This window comes from Bolinopsis microptera, chromosome 2 (genome assembly GCF_026151205.1).
Source record: "Bolinopsis microptera isolate Bmic1 chromosome 2, MBARI_Bmic_1.0, whole genome shotgun sequence".
Lineage (NCBI taxonomy): Eukaryota > Metazoa > Ctenophora > Tentaculata > Lobata > Bolinopsidae > Bolinopsis > Bolinopsis microptera.
In genome coordinates this window covers 12103569-12120048 of record NC_087073.1, presented here as the reverse complement: position 1 = coordinate 12120048, position 16480 = coordinate 12103569, and the positions used below count along the sequence as shown (strand labels likewise).

Genomic DNA, 16480 nt, shown 5'->3' with positions numbered 1-16480 from the left:
CTCATATTTTTACACCAAATAGAAAACGATGTGATCTTATATTGCCGACAAAATATAAATACTCTATCAGCCTTTAGAGTTATAGACTGTCAAAGTTTAGAACGCGCATTGGTATACAATAGCACGTGACAGTAAGGTCCTATTTATATTTTTGAACATATTTTTGATCCTTACACATCATCAATCATACTATTGTGTCCAATTAATGGCTAGGTCTCCAGACTCATAGTGCAGAAAACACGTTTTGTTTGCCCGTAAGAGCCTCTATGGTGGACAGGCCCGCCAGTTTTATCAAAGCTTAAAGGTACGCTAGCGCGCTGCGCGTTTAAATGTATGCGATTTCATTTAGTAGAATACGTTCGCGCCTTACGCGGTAAACGTATGAAGACCCTTCCTTTATGACACGTGCTTTTCCAAATCGGGAAACGTTGCCATAACACGACTCAGCAAAAAGCGAAATGATCTCTAAAAATAATTAGATACATTAAATTTAAATTAACAGTATACAAATTAAATAATTAGGTTTCGATATGTCTGGGTTGGACCAAAAATTAAACCTCTTCATATCTAGACAGTTTCAAATTCTGTATTTTAAATGTACTAGAGACATTTGGTATATACAATTATATGTAAATCCCAAACAGAGTAAGAGTCTAGTCGTAGCTTGTATAGAAGCTTTTATGCAAAAGCTGTTACTGGTAAATATAAACATGACCATCATGATGATGACTTGTTAAATCTTCACTGGCTTGATGTAAAGATAAGAATTGTTTTCAAAATCTTACTGCTATCTCACAAGGTATCGCTAGGATTGGCACCAACTTATCTGCAGGACATGTTTAGGTACTCACATCATGGTTACACATTGAAACTAATTGTACCATCTTTTAACTCTAAGTTTGGTGATCGTAACTTCTCTGTGGTGGCTCCAAAGATCTACAATCGTCTGCCTGATACCATTTCATCGGCGCAATCACTGGAATCATTTAAAGCTCTATTCTGTTTAAACTGTCCCTACATGAACTTGAAAAACTTTATCGATAATTTATTTTGGTCAATATTGGTGTTCGTTTTTTTTTTCTTCATATCATGGAGTATCAGTATTTTCTGTCATTAGATTTAGCGATATATTTTCAAGCATACGTAACCTGTCCTTATCTTATTCAAGTACTTTTCTGGAATGTTTCTAAACATCCCAGAAAAGAAAATATCCCTAAAGATTAAACACTGCTGAGTATAAGTTTTATCTTAAAAGCGGTGTTATTAAACTTAAATTTATTATTATTATTATGTTGTTTGCCTAGCAGATGTTTTACAAATATGAGTTGTCTTACATAATAAATGGTAGGCAGAATACTATGTCAAAGGTCTCACCAAGCAACACTCATTTGCAGTTCAGGGACCTAAATTGTGGAATGCAATCCCCTACCATCTGAATGTCATTCAAGATCTAGAGCACTTCAAAGATAAGCTCACAAAGTTCATGTTGTCTCTCCCTGATAAGCCGCCGATCAGGGGATATACTCCTCCAAATACGAACTCTCTGCTGTGCTGGCGCAACGAGCGAGACTCTACTTCGCTATGGGGTGGTCAGAAGATGTGATGGCCCCGTCAAGTCTTGACGAAACTCAACATAGGTCACATAGGTAGGTCAAGCGAACTATTTACATATAAGTTACAACGTAATCACTTAGTTAAACCGATAAACATCGCTTAGTTATTAATGAGTTTGTTGCATCTGTTCGATTAAATGATTAGGAATAAACATTTGAACTGCAATAATTTTCCGGCATGCAAGTTCACATACATCCTCAAATATAGGTATTGATTCATTTTTAAAGCCGTAGAAAAAAATAAGGGCTTAAGAGTAACGAAAAATACGAATACGTTGTTGCTGAGTATAAAACGGCCATCATGATAAGTTGAACAGATATATCAAACTTTTTGATCACTTTCCACGGTGCGATATTATACCTTAATTCCCAAAACTTTTAGCGACAAATAATTTGAGCGGCCCTCTCCCCCAATTTTTTGCCCTTAAAGTAATGGCAAATAAATTAAACTAAAGGTAAATTATATTAATGGCAAACACACAAGTCTAAATCTCTTGCCCAAATTTATTGAGCACAAGTTTTTGTGCAAAATTTGTTGGGAACTAAGGTAGGAGCTGCTATTGCAGTCATTTACAAACTCATAAACCCTTCGCTGATTACGTCATCAACTATACCTCTCGGTAAATCTCTTACAAAAACGTAAAGAAATAAACATTGTTGCCCTCCTAAGCACAACATGAGAACAAAATCCAAATAATGTGAAATTTAGTAGAGTATGAAAATATACTATTTAACAGCAGGGTTTAAACACAGGAAGAAAACCAGCATATTCGTAAAGAACTCAAAATGTGAACCAATTCTTGGGATGACCACCATCATTACAATTTTATAGAGTCGTTCCAGGAATAACGAAACACCAGAAAAAAGTTGCATAAATGCTCAACTCTGACCTACTCTGTCGTGCGCTTTTCTTGCGATATGTGATATATTAGTTAAATAAATTATCGAGTTCCTGGACTTAACCTCCCTCTTGTAACATTCCTTGCACAACCGTTTCGACATGAATGTGAACCATTCACTTGAAAAGTCAATGCTACACTTAGCACACTCGACTAAAGAAGCCTGAGGGGAGTCCACACTTTTCAACATGTGCCTCATAACAGTTTCAAAACCAAGCGCTTGTTGATATACCTCAGCCTCATGCCGCGCGTCCTCGACACTCGGCACAAACAACCAGGGTTCTGACATCACATAGTTGGGTCGCGGCAATGCATTCAGCAACAAAGTGTTGGCTGGGGTTAACGGTGCAGGCGCTGGTGTTGGGTCCTTGAAATTTGGGATAGTACGAGAAACTTCCCACTTTACATTCTTGGGCCGATGATAGTACAAACAGTAGTCGTGTTCTTTGGAAATGTAATTGTAAAGACCATTGTAATGAGACTTGTGGAGCAACATAGTAGGGGGCGGTTCCCGCAGATCTAGCGTCCTGCACGGCCCACTGTTACGATTAGTACCGAAGGTATACGGTGTGTTGGTTCCTTGCTGAGCCCGGTACTGGGAATGTGAAGGGTAGAGGGATCGCTTCTTGTGAACTTGTTCGTAGGCTTGCTGCAGTGATTCTATAGTGGCTGATTCTGTTGTTGTGGGCCGCTCTTCTATCACCTAGAAAACAAGAAGAGGTTAAAACTAGGGTTTAAAATACAAAAATAGACTGCACTGTTTTAAAGATCTATCAAGAGACTAGATGTTTGATGTTTCAGAAAAAGGTAAGTAAGCAGCACTAAAAATTGTTTAAAATTTCTCAATAATCATAGTGTGTGAATCTCTATAACATTAACTTCTGCATCCGACATTGAAGTTCTCCTAAAAAATCCCATACACCCAGCGGTTTTAATAATGATTCTAAAATGAACACGCGGTTTAACCCGTTATTTACCATGAATAAGTACGGTAAAATCTCGAAAAATCGTTCAGAGCACAACTCGATTAACATGGACTGATCCTCAAAACAAAGTATCTAATTTATTTCCCTTGCCAAACTCGTTTTCTGGGGCTCTTAAACGATAAAATTTGTACAATTTCCGTAACGACTCAAAATAAGAACATAAGAAGCAGGGAAATGGGAAAACTCTCAAGCGCCGTAGGGAAAAACGTATTATATGAGATTGTATAAATAACGACTCTCTAGAGTCAAGTTACGCAATTTCGATGAATTATAACAGCTTAAACTCTTAAAGAATTTGGCAAGCACTTATCAGAAAAACTGTACCCAAAGTGCAACAGGAAAGAACTTTCTAATAGCATAGCACATATTCTGCAACACAACATAAATATATTGAGCAGAATCTAAACATTATTAGGGAAGATAAATGGAAAGGTGAACATAAAATGTCGTCCTGACATCCTAGGGCTTCTAAGCCAATTTCGGTATGCGGAACACTCATTAGGGTAAATCCAGACTACTTGGTACATAAATGATTTAAGAATAGCATAGCGATAACTTGCCGTCTCATTTACTTAGTGGGTATTACTTTCTTACTTTGTGTCATTGAAACCCTTACATCTCAGACACCGATTAGACCGTTTACACATGCACACTTAACACGGGGGTATGTTATTGTGCTTCCTATTTAGGCACATTTGCTCAAGAAGCAGTACTGGCAGTGTAATGCGGGGTATGGAAGAAAGAAACTGAGATCAAAATATGATTACATTTTGCTAGTGAGATATTATAGCGTAAGCGGTGATACATTCCAAACTGATATGATACTTAAAGTAAAGGTAATAAATGAAACCTCGATATCTTCTTTCTCTTCGTCCTGCTCCTCCGCTTCTTCTTCAGAATCGGAGGCATCAGCCACAGATCCCTCTTCACTTTCAGAGATTATCGTAGCTTCCACCTGACTGAGGATAATTTGCGTTAGTGACATTTCAATTTAATCAGACATAATTTGTTTGAAAGTCGTAAGTCGCAGACAGCACTGCAGCGGAAATGACTTGCAAAACTAAGACACAGAAATATGGTATATAATCACGAAAGAAATGTATGCAAAAGCTAGACATAAATACATAAATTAGATCACGTGACATAAATTAGATCACGTGGAAATACAATTCAGACCTGTGTGACGGAAGCTGAAGGGTTCGCAGTCCGTCTGCAGTTGTTTCCTCGGAAGGACGTATTAAGGCCATGTTTCTCTGTTCTAACACCCTCTTCTTATGTTTGGTCACCTTCAGCTCAGCTAAAGTGGGTGTTTTCTTCATCTTCGCCTTGACGGCTCCGGAGTCCTTGTACTTCTTCTGTATCATGTAGTCCTGCAAAACAGAATGAAACCGTCATAATGAGCTATAGCTTTTACTGGGATTCCCTTCACATCGCGGAAGACGTAGAAAATATTAAGAATTTGAAAGACGCATATCATGTTACAAGATGTACAGCACACATCAACACTTTACACGTAATATGTGAAGGTCCATGATATAATATGATTTGTGACGTCTCAACAAACCTGGACAAATTCTTTGAGTTTTATTTCAGTTTTCTCGTCAGACGATCTACCATCGTCTGAGTCAGGTGAAGGGTAGAGATAGCTGTATCTCTCAACCAACTGTGCGGCAACCTCCTCACCCAACCGCTCTCTCTTTATCAGTAGCACCGGCTTACAAACTTTACTGCGAGCATTTGCCTCTGCGTAGATACTGATGCCATTGGTATGTGGCGAAATGCTGAGTGGAGAAGAGAGACCTGCTTGGTCAGCATTCTCTGGGAAAATGAAAGATTCTGATAGAATGTTACTTGCAATTGATATTGGAGATTGAGGAATGGGTGATCCAGGGTCTAAGGATATCACCTCAGGGTCTTTCTTGTCATCTGGATTTATCAACATCTTGGAGAACGGGGACAATCTGTCCAGATTTTCTGAGTTTTCAAGTTTTTTTAGGGTATTACAAGATTTGTCAACGATCTTAAGAGTTGCAGATTTGAGAGGAGGAGATATTTCGATGATGTCTGGCTCTGCTGGAGCTGATCTCTTCCTTTTGTAGGGCTTGTTAACATATTGAACAGTAGCGTGCTCAATGCTACCATTCATACCTACATGGGAGAGTGATCTATTAATTTGATTGGTTTGACAACTGTATACTATATAGTGTATATAAAGCGTATAACACTGCTAGCCCACGAAACTAGGACGGAACAGGAGGCAAATACTCTGAATGTGGAAACTACTTTTTGATTGAAATTGATGATAGAAAAAAAAGACTCGAACGAAAACTTTCAGTATCTTTATTAACAATTATTAGAAATTCTCGTGTTATTGGTCAGTCATTTTAATGATCGTTGGTTAGACCTGAAATTGAGAATCTGAAAAAAAAACAACACACTGGTCATGCGGGGTCATGCTACATTATAAAAGAATAGAACAGATAAAAGGTGGAATTATCAAGTTGAACATTAACATTGCTAAAAATCTTAAAATCTTAAAATAACAATTTTGTGTCATAAAATGCAGGTATCTATCCTTTGGTCAATACTTTTATAGATACTTTGACGGTGACTTGTGCAATGTGCTTCTTTTAGGAAGGTTAAACATGGCGAAGACAAAGAATAAATACCTGTACAGACATGAATCAGAGAAGATCTATTAGCTGTTATTGTTTATACCAAAGCAAAAATACAAATTTAAAATAATTAAATTCAAGTGGAAGAATTAAAGCATGCATATTTGAAAAAGCTAAAAATGGCGAAAATGAGATTCTTAAATCACACAAACAACTGTCATTAAGATAAATTGGAAATATGTTTCTTGATTATAAACAGAAAGTCAAACAATTTACGAATAAAAAATAGGAACAATAAAATCACGATGAAAAAGATCACTCTCAAATTTTAATGCTCGAACATCAGTTATGTTAGAAACAAGGAAAAGACCTTTGCTGCTGGAACAATCTCAAACAAAGTCCCCAAGCTTTCACGTTCATAAGAGGAGATTAACAATATATGATGGTGTGAGATAATAATCATTTATTCCTAGTATCATAATATATCATTAGTTAAATCGTTGTTTGTGATATAACGCATCACATTTAGCATTGCAGATGAAGACAGAGTTGTACTCAGATAAAGACATTACAACTAATATTTTCTGGTGGTTAGGGAAATCTCTGACAAAAGTTGAATGATGATTCGGTTTCAATCGATCTAATGCAAATCTTTCAATCTGAAGTTGCATCAAATTGAATGCATCCTGCCCTTATTACACGTCCTCCAGTTTGCCACTTAGCAATAGCATCAGTCCCGTCTGTGTGGAACTGAAGATGAACATCATCTTTAGTTGCTCCATAAAACACAAGCTTCTCTTTCTTCACTTCGCTTTGTATGGTCTCATGGGGACATCTCAGAAAATCATCAGATAGAGTAGTAGGAGGAACGGTACTGTACCAACCCCAGTCAAGCTGTTCTCTTCCACTTGGTTGATTAAACCAGACTTGATAATGTGAACTTGGATTACAAGCACCTCTGCAAGAAATTGTAAACCGCATGACAAATCCATTACCATAGCCACCATATACACAGTATCTGAAATGTAATGATTTGGGCGTTTCCAAGCAGTAAGTAACGAAGCTGGTATGAATTCAGTATACCCAAGGGCTTTATACTTGTCATTCAACATGGAGATGTAGTCAGCACCAAGCTTGTAAAGTTTTAATGTCTGAGTTAGTTCGGTCACAACGTCCTGTGATGGTTTTTTCAGAGAAACCCAAGCTATCATGATTTCCGAATAGAGGAAATGTTTTGAAGGTGTGTTGAACAGCCTCTGTGCTTCTATAATCTGGTTTTCGTCCATATTTTTCCAAAGCTTGTCTTTAAGGATAGTATCAGTCAGACAAATAACACCTTCAAAAATATAATGAGAATCACCGAAACTGAAAGGGGATCGATCTTCCATGAGCAGTTTCAGAAGCCTTTCCTTAAAAGCAACATATTCTTTGGGCACTAGGTCAGCAACATGGGTGGAATCAATTTTCGTGATGAGATTGCGAAAATTTTGTTTAGTTAACTTCTTAAGTTCATCGAAATTGTTGCAAAGTACTGGAAGAACAGTTGTAATATTGCTTTCCAAAACTATGTCACAAAGTGAGTCTTCGAAGCAGTACACGAGGCCTTTTGTTCCAAAGAAAAATCTCAAGAAATCAGTTTGAGTGGTTTCACACTCATTTTTGTAAGTTCCATTACAGCAGTAGGATGAAGCATCTTTAAATAAGTAGTAACATGAACAAATACATCATTGGGTAACTCTGTTCCACACAGCTTTGCAAATTTGGACACACTGTTACAGATTTTAAATATCTCCAGGACATTATCCGAACTGAAATTCTTCTCAATCCAATCCAGGCACTGCAAGTAGATCTCGCTGATATCAAACTGTACACTAAACTTCATAAGATCCAGGATATTGTCCATGTTAAGAACAACCTCAGCTCCGTGAAGAACTAGGAGACAGTCCTGTACGTGAGTGTAGTTGTCTAGGAAGAGTTCGTTGTCCTTAGCAACTAGTTGCTGTAGTATACCGCTATGTTGACATAACACTGCCCCACTGCATTCTATCACTTCACTTTTCGTTACCACTTTAACTGTGTGGTTTATCTTATTCTCTTCTTTCAGAAACCGGGTAAAGTCAGTTTTGAAGCACAACTTAACTGCCATATTCCAGATTCCTGCTGAGGTGATAACGTTACGTTTGTGGATCGATAAAATCAAATCAGACTTAATGAAGTCAGTTATAAAACAACATAACCGTAAGGGTGGTAAAAAAAACTTTAGGTTGCTTAAATCTTTAGTTGTCAAAACCTGCTCACGTAACGCATTATCCGTGCTAATTAATGCAGTGAAATAGTGATAAAAGACGCCATAGTCGAATAGATTTATGCCCTAGTAATTTCTATCAAACCTCTTTTTTAGCATTCTTAGGAGCTGACACATTTAGTTACCTCATTTAATTACCTCAATTCTCAAACTTTCCAAAATATTGTATGTTCAGAAATGCGCGTTGTTGAACAAGTCTAATCACTGGGCAAGTATCCAAGTTAATAATCATTTTCAGACAATAGATGGAGAGAACTGGAATAACTGTGATAAATGGTGATATGTGTTTTCTAATGCCACATGAGACAAATATTCAGCTTACAACACATACTGAGAAACTTTGGTAAGGGCTGTCCGGAGTCTACTCTCATAATAAGAGAAGCATATGAGTTATATAGCTGGGAGGGATGCAAAACACAAGCTAAAAGCAAGAAAAAGCAAAATATTGATATATTGGTATTTATCTCAGGTGAAGAAATAGGTGTAGTTATTCATTTATTGATTACATTGAAATTTAGAATTTATAACGTTTAAAATTGACAAATTTGTCAATGATGCTCAACTGTCCATGTTTATTTCATACTATTAGTCATCACCCATCAGGATTCATCATAAATTTAAGAAGGCGATGAAAAATTAACATAATTCTGTGAAATTATAAAACCGGTCAATTATCTATAGTTCTCAATAATATCGAGTTGTTAACCTGGGCCTGGCCATAAAATTGAGCTGAATTTGCTTTTCGCGACCATATCATTTGACCATTCCTTTTATCTGAATCACAATCAGTTGAGAAGTTGAAATGGAGAACTGTCACTTTGTTACACACTACTTTTAGATGTGAAGAAGATTTGGTTATAATCCAGTGTTTTAGTTTATCATGTGGCACTTCATGTAAGAATCGTACACCCCATATACCTAAAGTACAATCATGAATAATAAAACTCCATTGGCTTATTTCTACGTTCTCACACCTTATACGTAACTGTTTTTGATCAGTCCTCCCCTCACCATGTAGAGTATAACAAATATAAAAACGAACTGATTTGTTATCTGTTGTAATGAACTGTACTGATTCATTTAGTAACACTCCTGAGTACCATTCATACAGTTCCGGCTCTATCCAATCTGAAAGTAAAATAATTAAGATAAGCAACAGAAACACCATGTAAGAGTGTATTAAGAAGGATGTAAGAATATAGCAGAAAATAAACAATAATATTGGGTAGTTACCATATTTAACTTCCTCTGTTTGAATAGCAACACTTGCTACCTCCTCACAATCACTATCTTCAATATCACATTCCTCTGTAGTATCATACTCTTCAGTTTCATCATCTTTAGAACTACTGGCTGTAATATCACTCTTAGTTTCAGCAAACTTTTTAACTAACTCATTGACTTCACTAGATTCTGATATCTCAGCGACTTCAGCTAATAAATTAGCTGCATCATTGAAGTACATAGGAAAATCCTGTCGAAGTTTCTGAACATCAAGTTGCTCGAGGAGGTAAAGTGAGTTTTCATCTAGCTTTTTGCACTTTAAGTTGTTGATGACGTGGGAAATAAAAGGAATCATGACTGATTTAGTAACATTTCCTGCAACTGCAACTGACATGTCAATCTGACGTTTGGAAAGCTCAGCAAAGTCTGCCATGTACCTTTGTAAAAATAAAGTTGTACCAATATCTCTGGAGACCATGTTCTTCACAAAAGAACTGACATAATTGCTTTGTTTCAGATTATAGTGAGCCCTGCTGGCGACTTCACAAGCAAACAAGATCTCCTCATACGAATTACTCCCAAAGTTCAAAACAACAGTTTTGTAAAACTTCAGACACCTTTTGGCCAACCAGGACACGTCGAATACATGTGCCATCTTGTTCACATCTTCGAATATCAGTTTCTTTAGTAGGTCCACTTCACCAGTGTACATAGACTCTACAAAACACTCTACTGCTTCCTTTGTGAAGTCATCCATCTCCAGGGACGACTGAAGAGTGAGGAAGTTGGATTTGATGAATGGAAATTTAAATGGCATGTTGAACACAGCTGATGCTGAGACTTTGAATTAATTTAAGTCAAACCCCCAACTAAAATACGTCTAGTTACTGGTGGGAGGTGAACCATATTCTGCAGGATATAATATTATGATAGCTATCAACCAATCAGTTCCAGACAAAAAAGTCATAGTTACTGATGACTGACACAATTTCAATAAAATACGGTTCATCTCCCATCAGTATCCTGATAAACTTACTAACTAAATGTACCTGAAACAAGTTGGTAGTAAGGTTGTCTATAACAGGGCTATTTAAGGACATTATCATAGAGTTAGTTTTGATCCCTTGTCCATTTTTCAGTTTCAGTAACAGATTCCCATGTGCTTCAGAATTTATGTGCTCTTTTCCAAAGTTAGCTGGTACCTTGATCCTCGGAGCCATTGCTTTTGAACCCTAACTTTAAAGTAAATTATTTTGATGTTGTAACATAATCCTATACTATTACTAACAATTAGCAAACATATTGTGAAGATAAAGTGGGCTGCATTGTGCCTACTCCCTTACATACTTACATAGCAGTGCAGGTTTAGTGTGCAATTGAGTAACTCTTGGAGAAAGATGATCTAGTCAATATCATGGACATTTTGTTTTGGCATGTCGAGAATTAGAGTTAAAACACAGGCGAAAAAAAAGAGGTGAAAGCAAGAATAAGCAAAATATTGGTTTCAAATCATTAAAAAACATTGTATGTGAACAATAGGAAACATAATATTAGTCGTTTATTTATTGTATAAATTGAAATTAAGATATTTAATAGGGTTTTTACATGAAAATGTTAACTAAACTGACAAATTTGTCTATGATGGTCAACTGTCCATGTTTATTTTATATTATCGGTCATCAGGATTCATCATATATTTAAGAAGGCGATGAAAAATTAATATAATTCTGTGAAATTATAAAACTGGTCAACTATCTAAAGTTCTCAATAATATCGAGTTGTTCAAATGGCAATAAAATTCAGCTTCATTTGCTTTTCGCGACCAAAACCTTTCACCATCCCTTTTATCTGAATCACAATCAGTTGAGAAGTTGAAATGGAGAACTGTCACTTTGTTACACACTACTTTTAGGTGTGAAGAAGATTTGGTTATAATCCAGTGTTTCAGATTATCATGAGGCACTTCATGTAAGAATCGCTTATTCCAGTCGTGTACAGTACCGCTCTCAATAAAAATACTCCATTGGCTTGTGTCTACATTCTCACATCTCATACCTAACTGTTTTTTATCAGTCCTCCCCTCACCATGTAGAGTATAACGAATATTAAAAGAACCTGATATTTTGTTATCTGCTGTAATGAACTGTACTGATTCGTTCAGTAACACTCCTGAGTGCCATACGTTCAGTTTCGGCTTTATCCAATCTGAAAGTAAAGTAATAAATAGATACAACAGACACACCATGTTAGAGATTATAAAGAAGAATGTAAGAATAGAGCAGAAAATAAACAATAATATCAGTGTATTTACCATATTCAACTTCCTCTGTTTGAATAGCAACATTTGCTACCTCCTCACAATCACTTTCATCAATATCACACTCCTCTGTAGTCTCATTATCTTCTGTATCATCATCTTTAGAACTACTGGCTGCAATATCACTCTTAGTTTCAGCAAACTTTTTAACAACCTCATTGACTTCTCTTGATTCTGATGTCTCAGCAACTTCAGCCAATAAATTGGCTGTGTCTTTAAAGTACTTGGGAAAATCCTGTCCAAGTTTTTGAACATCAAGTTGTTCAAGGAGGTAAAGTGAGTTTTCATCTAGCTTTTTGCACTTTAAATTGATGGTGACGTGGGAAATGAAAGGCATCATGACTGATTTAGTAACATTTCCTGCAACTGCAACTGAAATGTCAATCTGACGTTTGGAAAGCTCAGCAAAGTCTGCCATGTACCTTTGTAAAAATAAAGTTGTACCAATATCTCTGGAGACCATGTTCTTCACAAAAGAACTGACATAATTGCTTTGTTTCAGATTATAGTGAGCCCTGCTGGCGACTTCACAAGCAAACAAGATCTCCTCATACGAATTACTCCCAAAGTTCAAAACAACAGTTTTGTAAAACTTCAGACACCTTTTGGCCAACCAGGACACGTCGAATACATGTGCCATCTTGTTCACATCTTCGAATATCAGTTTCTTTAGTAGTTCCACTTCACCAGTGTACATAGATTCTACAAAACACTCTACTGCTTCCTTGGCAAAGTCATCCATCTCTAGGGACGACTGAAGAGTGAGGAAGTTGAATTTGATGAATGTAAACTTTTACTGGCATGTTGAACACAGCTGATACTGAGACTTTGAATTAATTAAAGTCAAACTCCCAACTAAAATACGTCTGGTTACTGGAGGAAGGTGAACCATATTCTGCAGGACATATCATGATAGCTATCAACCAATCAGTTCCAGACAAAAAAGTCATAGTTACTGATGACTAACACAATGTCAAGAAAATACGGTTAATCTCCCATCGGTATCCTGATAAACTTACCAACTAAATGTACCTGAAATAAGTTGGTAGTAAGGTTGTCTATAACAGGGCTATTTAATGACATTATCATAGAGTTAGTTTTGATCCCTTGTCCATCTTTCAGTTTCAGTAACAGATTCCCATGTGCTTCAGAATTTATGTGCTCTTTTCCAAAGTTAGCTGGTACCCTGATCCTTGGAGCCATTGCTTTTGAACCCTAACTTTAAAATAAATTATTTTGATGTTGTAACATAATCCTATACTAATAATTAGCAAACATATTGTGAAAAAATAAAGTGGGCTGCATTGTGCCTACACCCTTACATAGCAGGATTAGTGTGTATTTTAGGTACTCTTGGAGAAAGATGATAGTCAATATCATGAACATTTTGTTATGGCATGCCGAGAATTATAATTAAGACAGGCGAAAAACAAGAGTTGAAAGCAAGAATAAGCAAAATATTGGTATCAAATCATTTAAAAACATTGTATGTGAACAATGGGAAACATAATATTAGTCGTTTATTTATTGAAATTAAGATATTTAATAGGGTTTTTACATGAAAATGTTAACTAAACTGACAAATTTGTCAATGATGCTCAACTGTCAATGTTTATTTTATATTATCTGTCATCAGAATTCATCATAAATTTAAGAAGGGGATGAAAAATTAATATAATTTTGAGAAATTATAAAACCGGTCAACTATCTAAAGTTCTCAATAATATCGAGTTGTTAAACTGGCAATAAATTTCAGCTGAATTTGCTTTTCGCGACCAAAACCCTTCACCGTCCCTTTTATTTGTATCACAGTCAGTTGAGAAGTTGAAATGGAGAACTGTCACTTTGTTACACACTACTTTTAGGTGTGAAGAAGATTTGGTTATAATCCAGTGTTTCAGTTTACCATGTGGCACTTCATGTAAGAACTGGTTATCCCATTCGTTTACAGTACAGTCATCAATAGTATAACTCCATCGATTTGTGTCTACATTCTCACATCTCATGTCGAATCGTTTTTGATCAGCCCTCCCCTCACCTAGAGTATAACGAATACGAAAAGAACCTGATACTACGTTATCTGCTGTAATGAACTGTACTGATTCGTTCAGTAACACACCTGTGAACCATTTTCGCAGTTCCGGATCTATCCAATCTGAAAGTAAAGTAATATATAGATGCAACAGACACAAGCACCATGTAAGTGTTTATAAAGAATAATGTAAGAACATAGCAGAAAATAAACAATAATATCAGTGTAGTTACCATATTTAACATCTTCTGTTTGAATAGCAACATTTGCTACCTCCTCACAATCACTATCATCAATATCACATTCCTCTGTAGTCTCACTATCTTCAGTATCATCATCTTTAGAACTACTGGCTGCAATATCACTCTTAGTTTCAAGAAACTTTTTAACTAAGTCATTGACTTCACTAGATTCTGATATCTCAGCAACTTCAGCTAATAAATTAGCTGCATCATTGAAGTACATAGGAAAATCTTGTCGAAGTTTCTGAACATCAAGTTGCTCGAGGAGGTAAAGTGAGTTTTCATCTAGCTTTTTGCAATCTAAGTTGTTGATGACGTGGGAAATAAAAGGCATCATAACTGATTTAGAAAAATTTCCTGCAATTGCAACTGACATGTCAATCTGACGTTTGGAAAGCTCAGCAAAGCCTGCCATGTACCTTTGTAAAAATAAAGTTCTACCAATATTTCTGGAGACCATGTTCTTCACAAAAGAACTGACATAATTGCTTTGTTTCAGATTACAGTGAGCCCGACTGGCGACTTCACAAGCAAACAAGATCTCCTCATACGAATTACTCCTAAAGTTCAAAACAACAGTTTTGTAAAACTTCAGACACCTCTTGGCCAACCAGGACACGTCGAACACATGTGCCATCTTGTTCACATCTTCGAATATCAGTTTCTTCAGTAGGTCCACTTCACCAGTGTACATAGATTCTACAAAACACTCTACTGCTTCCTTTGTGAAGTCGTCCATCTCCAGGGACGACTGAAGAGTGAGGAAGTTGAATTTGAATCTGAATGTAAAATTTAAATGGCATGTTGAACACAGCTGATGCTGAGACTTTGAATTAATTAAAGTCAAACCCCCAACTAAAATACGTATAGTTACTGGTGGGAGGTAAACCATATTCTGCAGGACATATTATGATAGCTATCAACCAATCAGTTCCAGACAAAAAAGTCATAGTTACTGATGACTGACACAATGTCAAGAAAATACGGTTCATCTCCCATCAGTATCCTGATAAACTTACTAACTAAATGTACCTGAAACAAGTTGGTAGTAAGGTTGTCTATAACAGGGCTATTTAATGACATTATCATAGAGTTAGTTTTGATCCCTTGTCCATCTTTCAGTTTCAGTAACAGATTCCCATGTGCTTCAGAATTTATGTGCTCTTTTCCAAAGTTAGCTGGTACCCTGATCCTTGGAGCCATTGCTTTTGAACCCTAACTTAAAAATAAATTATTTTGATGTTGTAACATAATCCTATACTAACAATTAGCAAACATATTGTGAGAAAATAAAGTGGGGCTGCATTGTGCCTACTCCTTTGCATAGCAGGTTAAGCACGTGCATTTTAGTTACTCTTGGAGAAAGATGATAGTCAATATCATGGACATTTTGTTATGGCATGCCGAGAATTAGAATTAGAAGACAGGCGGAAAACAAGAGTTGAAAGCAAGAATAAGCAAAATATTGGTTTCAAATTGTTTAAAAACATTCTATGTGAACAATGGGAAACATAATGTTAGTCGTTTATTTATTGTATAAATTGAAATTAAGATATTTAAAAAGTTAAAAATTGTAAATTTATCAATACTTAAAACTATTTATACCCTGATAAAAACGATTAACAAGTTTGAAAATATATAATGTAAATTATAGAATATGTTAATTCAATTTAAAAATTCCTGAATAATGAACATGGTTATGTTAAGAGAATTTAATAACTATTTCAAATTCATATTCCCTGTAAATATAAGAATTGTTGATAAGTATTAAGTAATGTACTATTATTAAATTACATCAAAGCAATAAAATGTCATGACATGATAAGTGTTAAGGATTAATACTCTTTCTAGAAAATAGAAAACATCATATAATATGCATGCTACATCCTTTTACACATAAATACTAAATACTTGATGGATAGATAAAAATAGAATCCTTAGATTAAAAAACAAGAAATTTCCAATATGGACTTAAATGTCTGGACGATAAACTTAATCAATTAAAAATTATAGTAAAATTGGTATGAATATCATCTCATAATGTGGTATACAAATACAATACAAATAGGTGAAGTTAAATTGTTCTTCAAGCACCAGAAATGTTGTTTGTTACGTCACCACCTTCATCTATTTCTCCTGAAATGTAGAACACAATGTAAGTTATGTTAAAGATTCCCTTCCCAGACCAGTCATTGACAGATTGCCGTATTTTGGATCTGTCATTAAAAGGTACCTAGAAAAGGTATC

The 16480-nt window shown here is 35.8% G+C and overlaps 3 protein-coding genes across 7 annotated transcripts; all 3 read right to left on the bottom strand.

Moving 5' to 3' along the window:
• Positions 1-2385: 2385 nt before the first annotated feature.
• Positions 2386-5642, bottom strand: LOC134826213 (uncharacterized). The gene is made up of 4 exons (XM_063838507.1): positions 5063-5642; positions 4675-4868; positions 4349-4457; positions 2386-3215 (listed from the first exon to the last, which is right to left on the bottom strand). The coding sequence occupies exons 1-4, from the start codon at positions 5438-5440 to the stop codon at positions 2493-2495; spliced, it is 1404 nt and encodes a 467-aa protein (XP_063694577.1). The 5' UTR covers positions 5441-5642; the 3' UTR covers positions 2386-2492.
• A 3200-nt stretch (positions 5643-8842) lies between these two features.
• LOC134826214 (uncharacterized) lies at positions 8843-10874 on the bottom strand. Its single transcript, XM_063838508.1, has 3 exons — positions 10692-10874; positions 9652-10411; positions 8843-9546 (listed from the first exon to the last, which is right to left on the bottom strand). Exons 1-3 carry the CDS (start codon positions 10860-10862, stop codon positions 9086-9088), a joined length of 1392 nt encoding a protein of 463 aa, XP_063694578.1. The 5' UTR covers positions 10863-10874; the 3' UTR covers positions 8843-9085.
• Positions 10875-10966: 92 nt separating this feature from the next.
• On the bottom strand, positions 10967-15461 carry LOC134826211 (uncharacterized). Of its 5 annotated transcripts, none has more exons than XM_063838503.1 (4): positions 15266-15454; positions 14225-14984; positions 11954-12073; positions 11325-11847 (listed from the first exon to the last, which is right to left on the bottom strand). In XM_063838503.1, the coding sequence occupies exons 1-4, from the start codon at positions 15434-15436 to the stop codon at positions 11390-11392; spliced, it is 1509 nt and encodes a 502-aa protein (XP_063694573.1). In that variant the 5' UTR covers positions 15437-15454; the 3' UTR covers positions 11325-11389. The 5 variants fall into 5 exon arrangements, 4 of the variants coding, with proteins under 4 accessions (XP_063694574.1, XP_063694573.1, XP_063694575.1 ...); XR_010161672.1 differs by lacking the exons at positions 14225-14984; positions 15266-15454 and adding exons at positions 12540-12713; positions 12992-13180 and having other exon boundaries at positions 11375-11847; positions 11954-12381; XM_063838504.1 differs by lacking the exons at positions 14225-14984; positions 15266-15454 and adding an exon at positions 12992-13174 and having other exon boundaries at positions 10967-11847; positions 11954-12713.
• Between the last annotated feature and the right edge of the window lie 1019 nt (positions 15462-16480).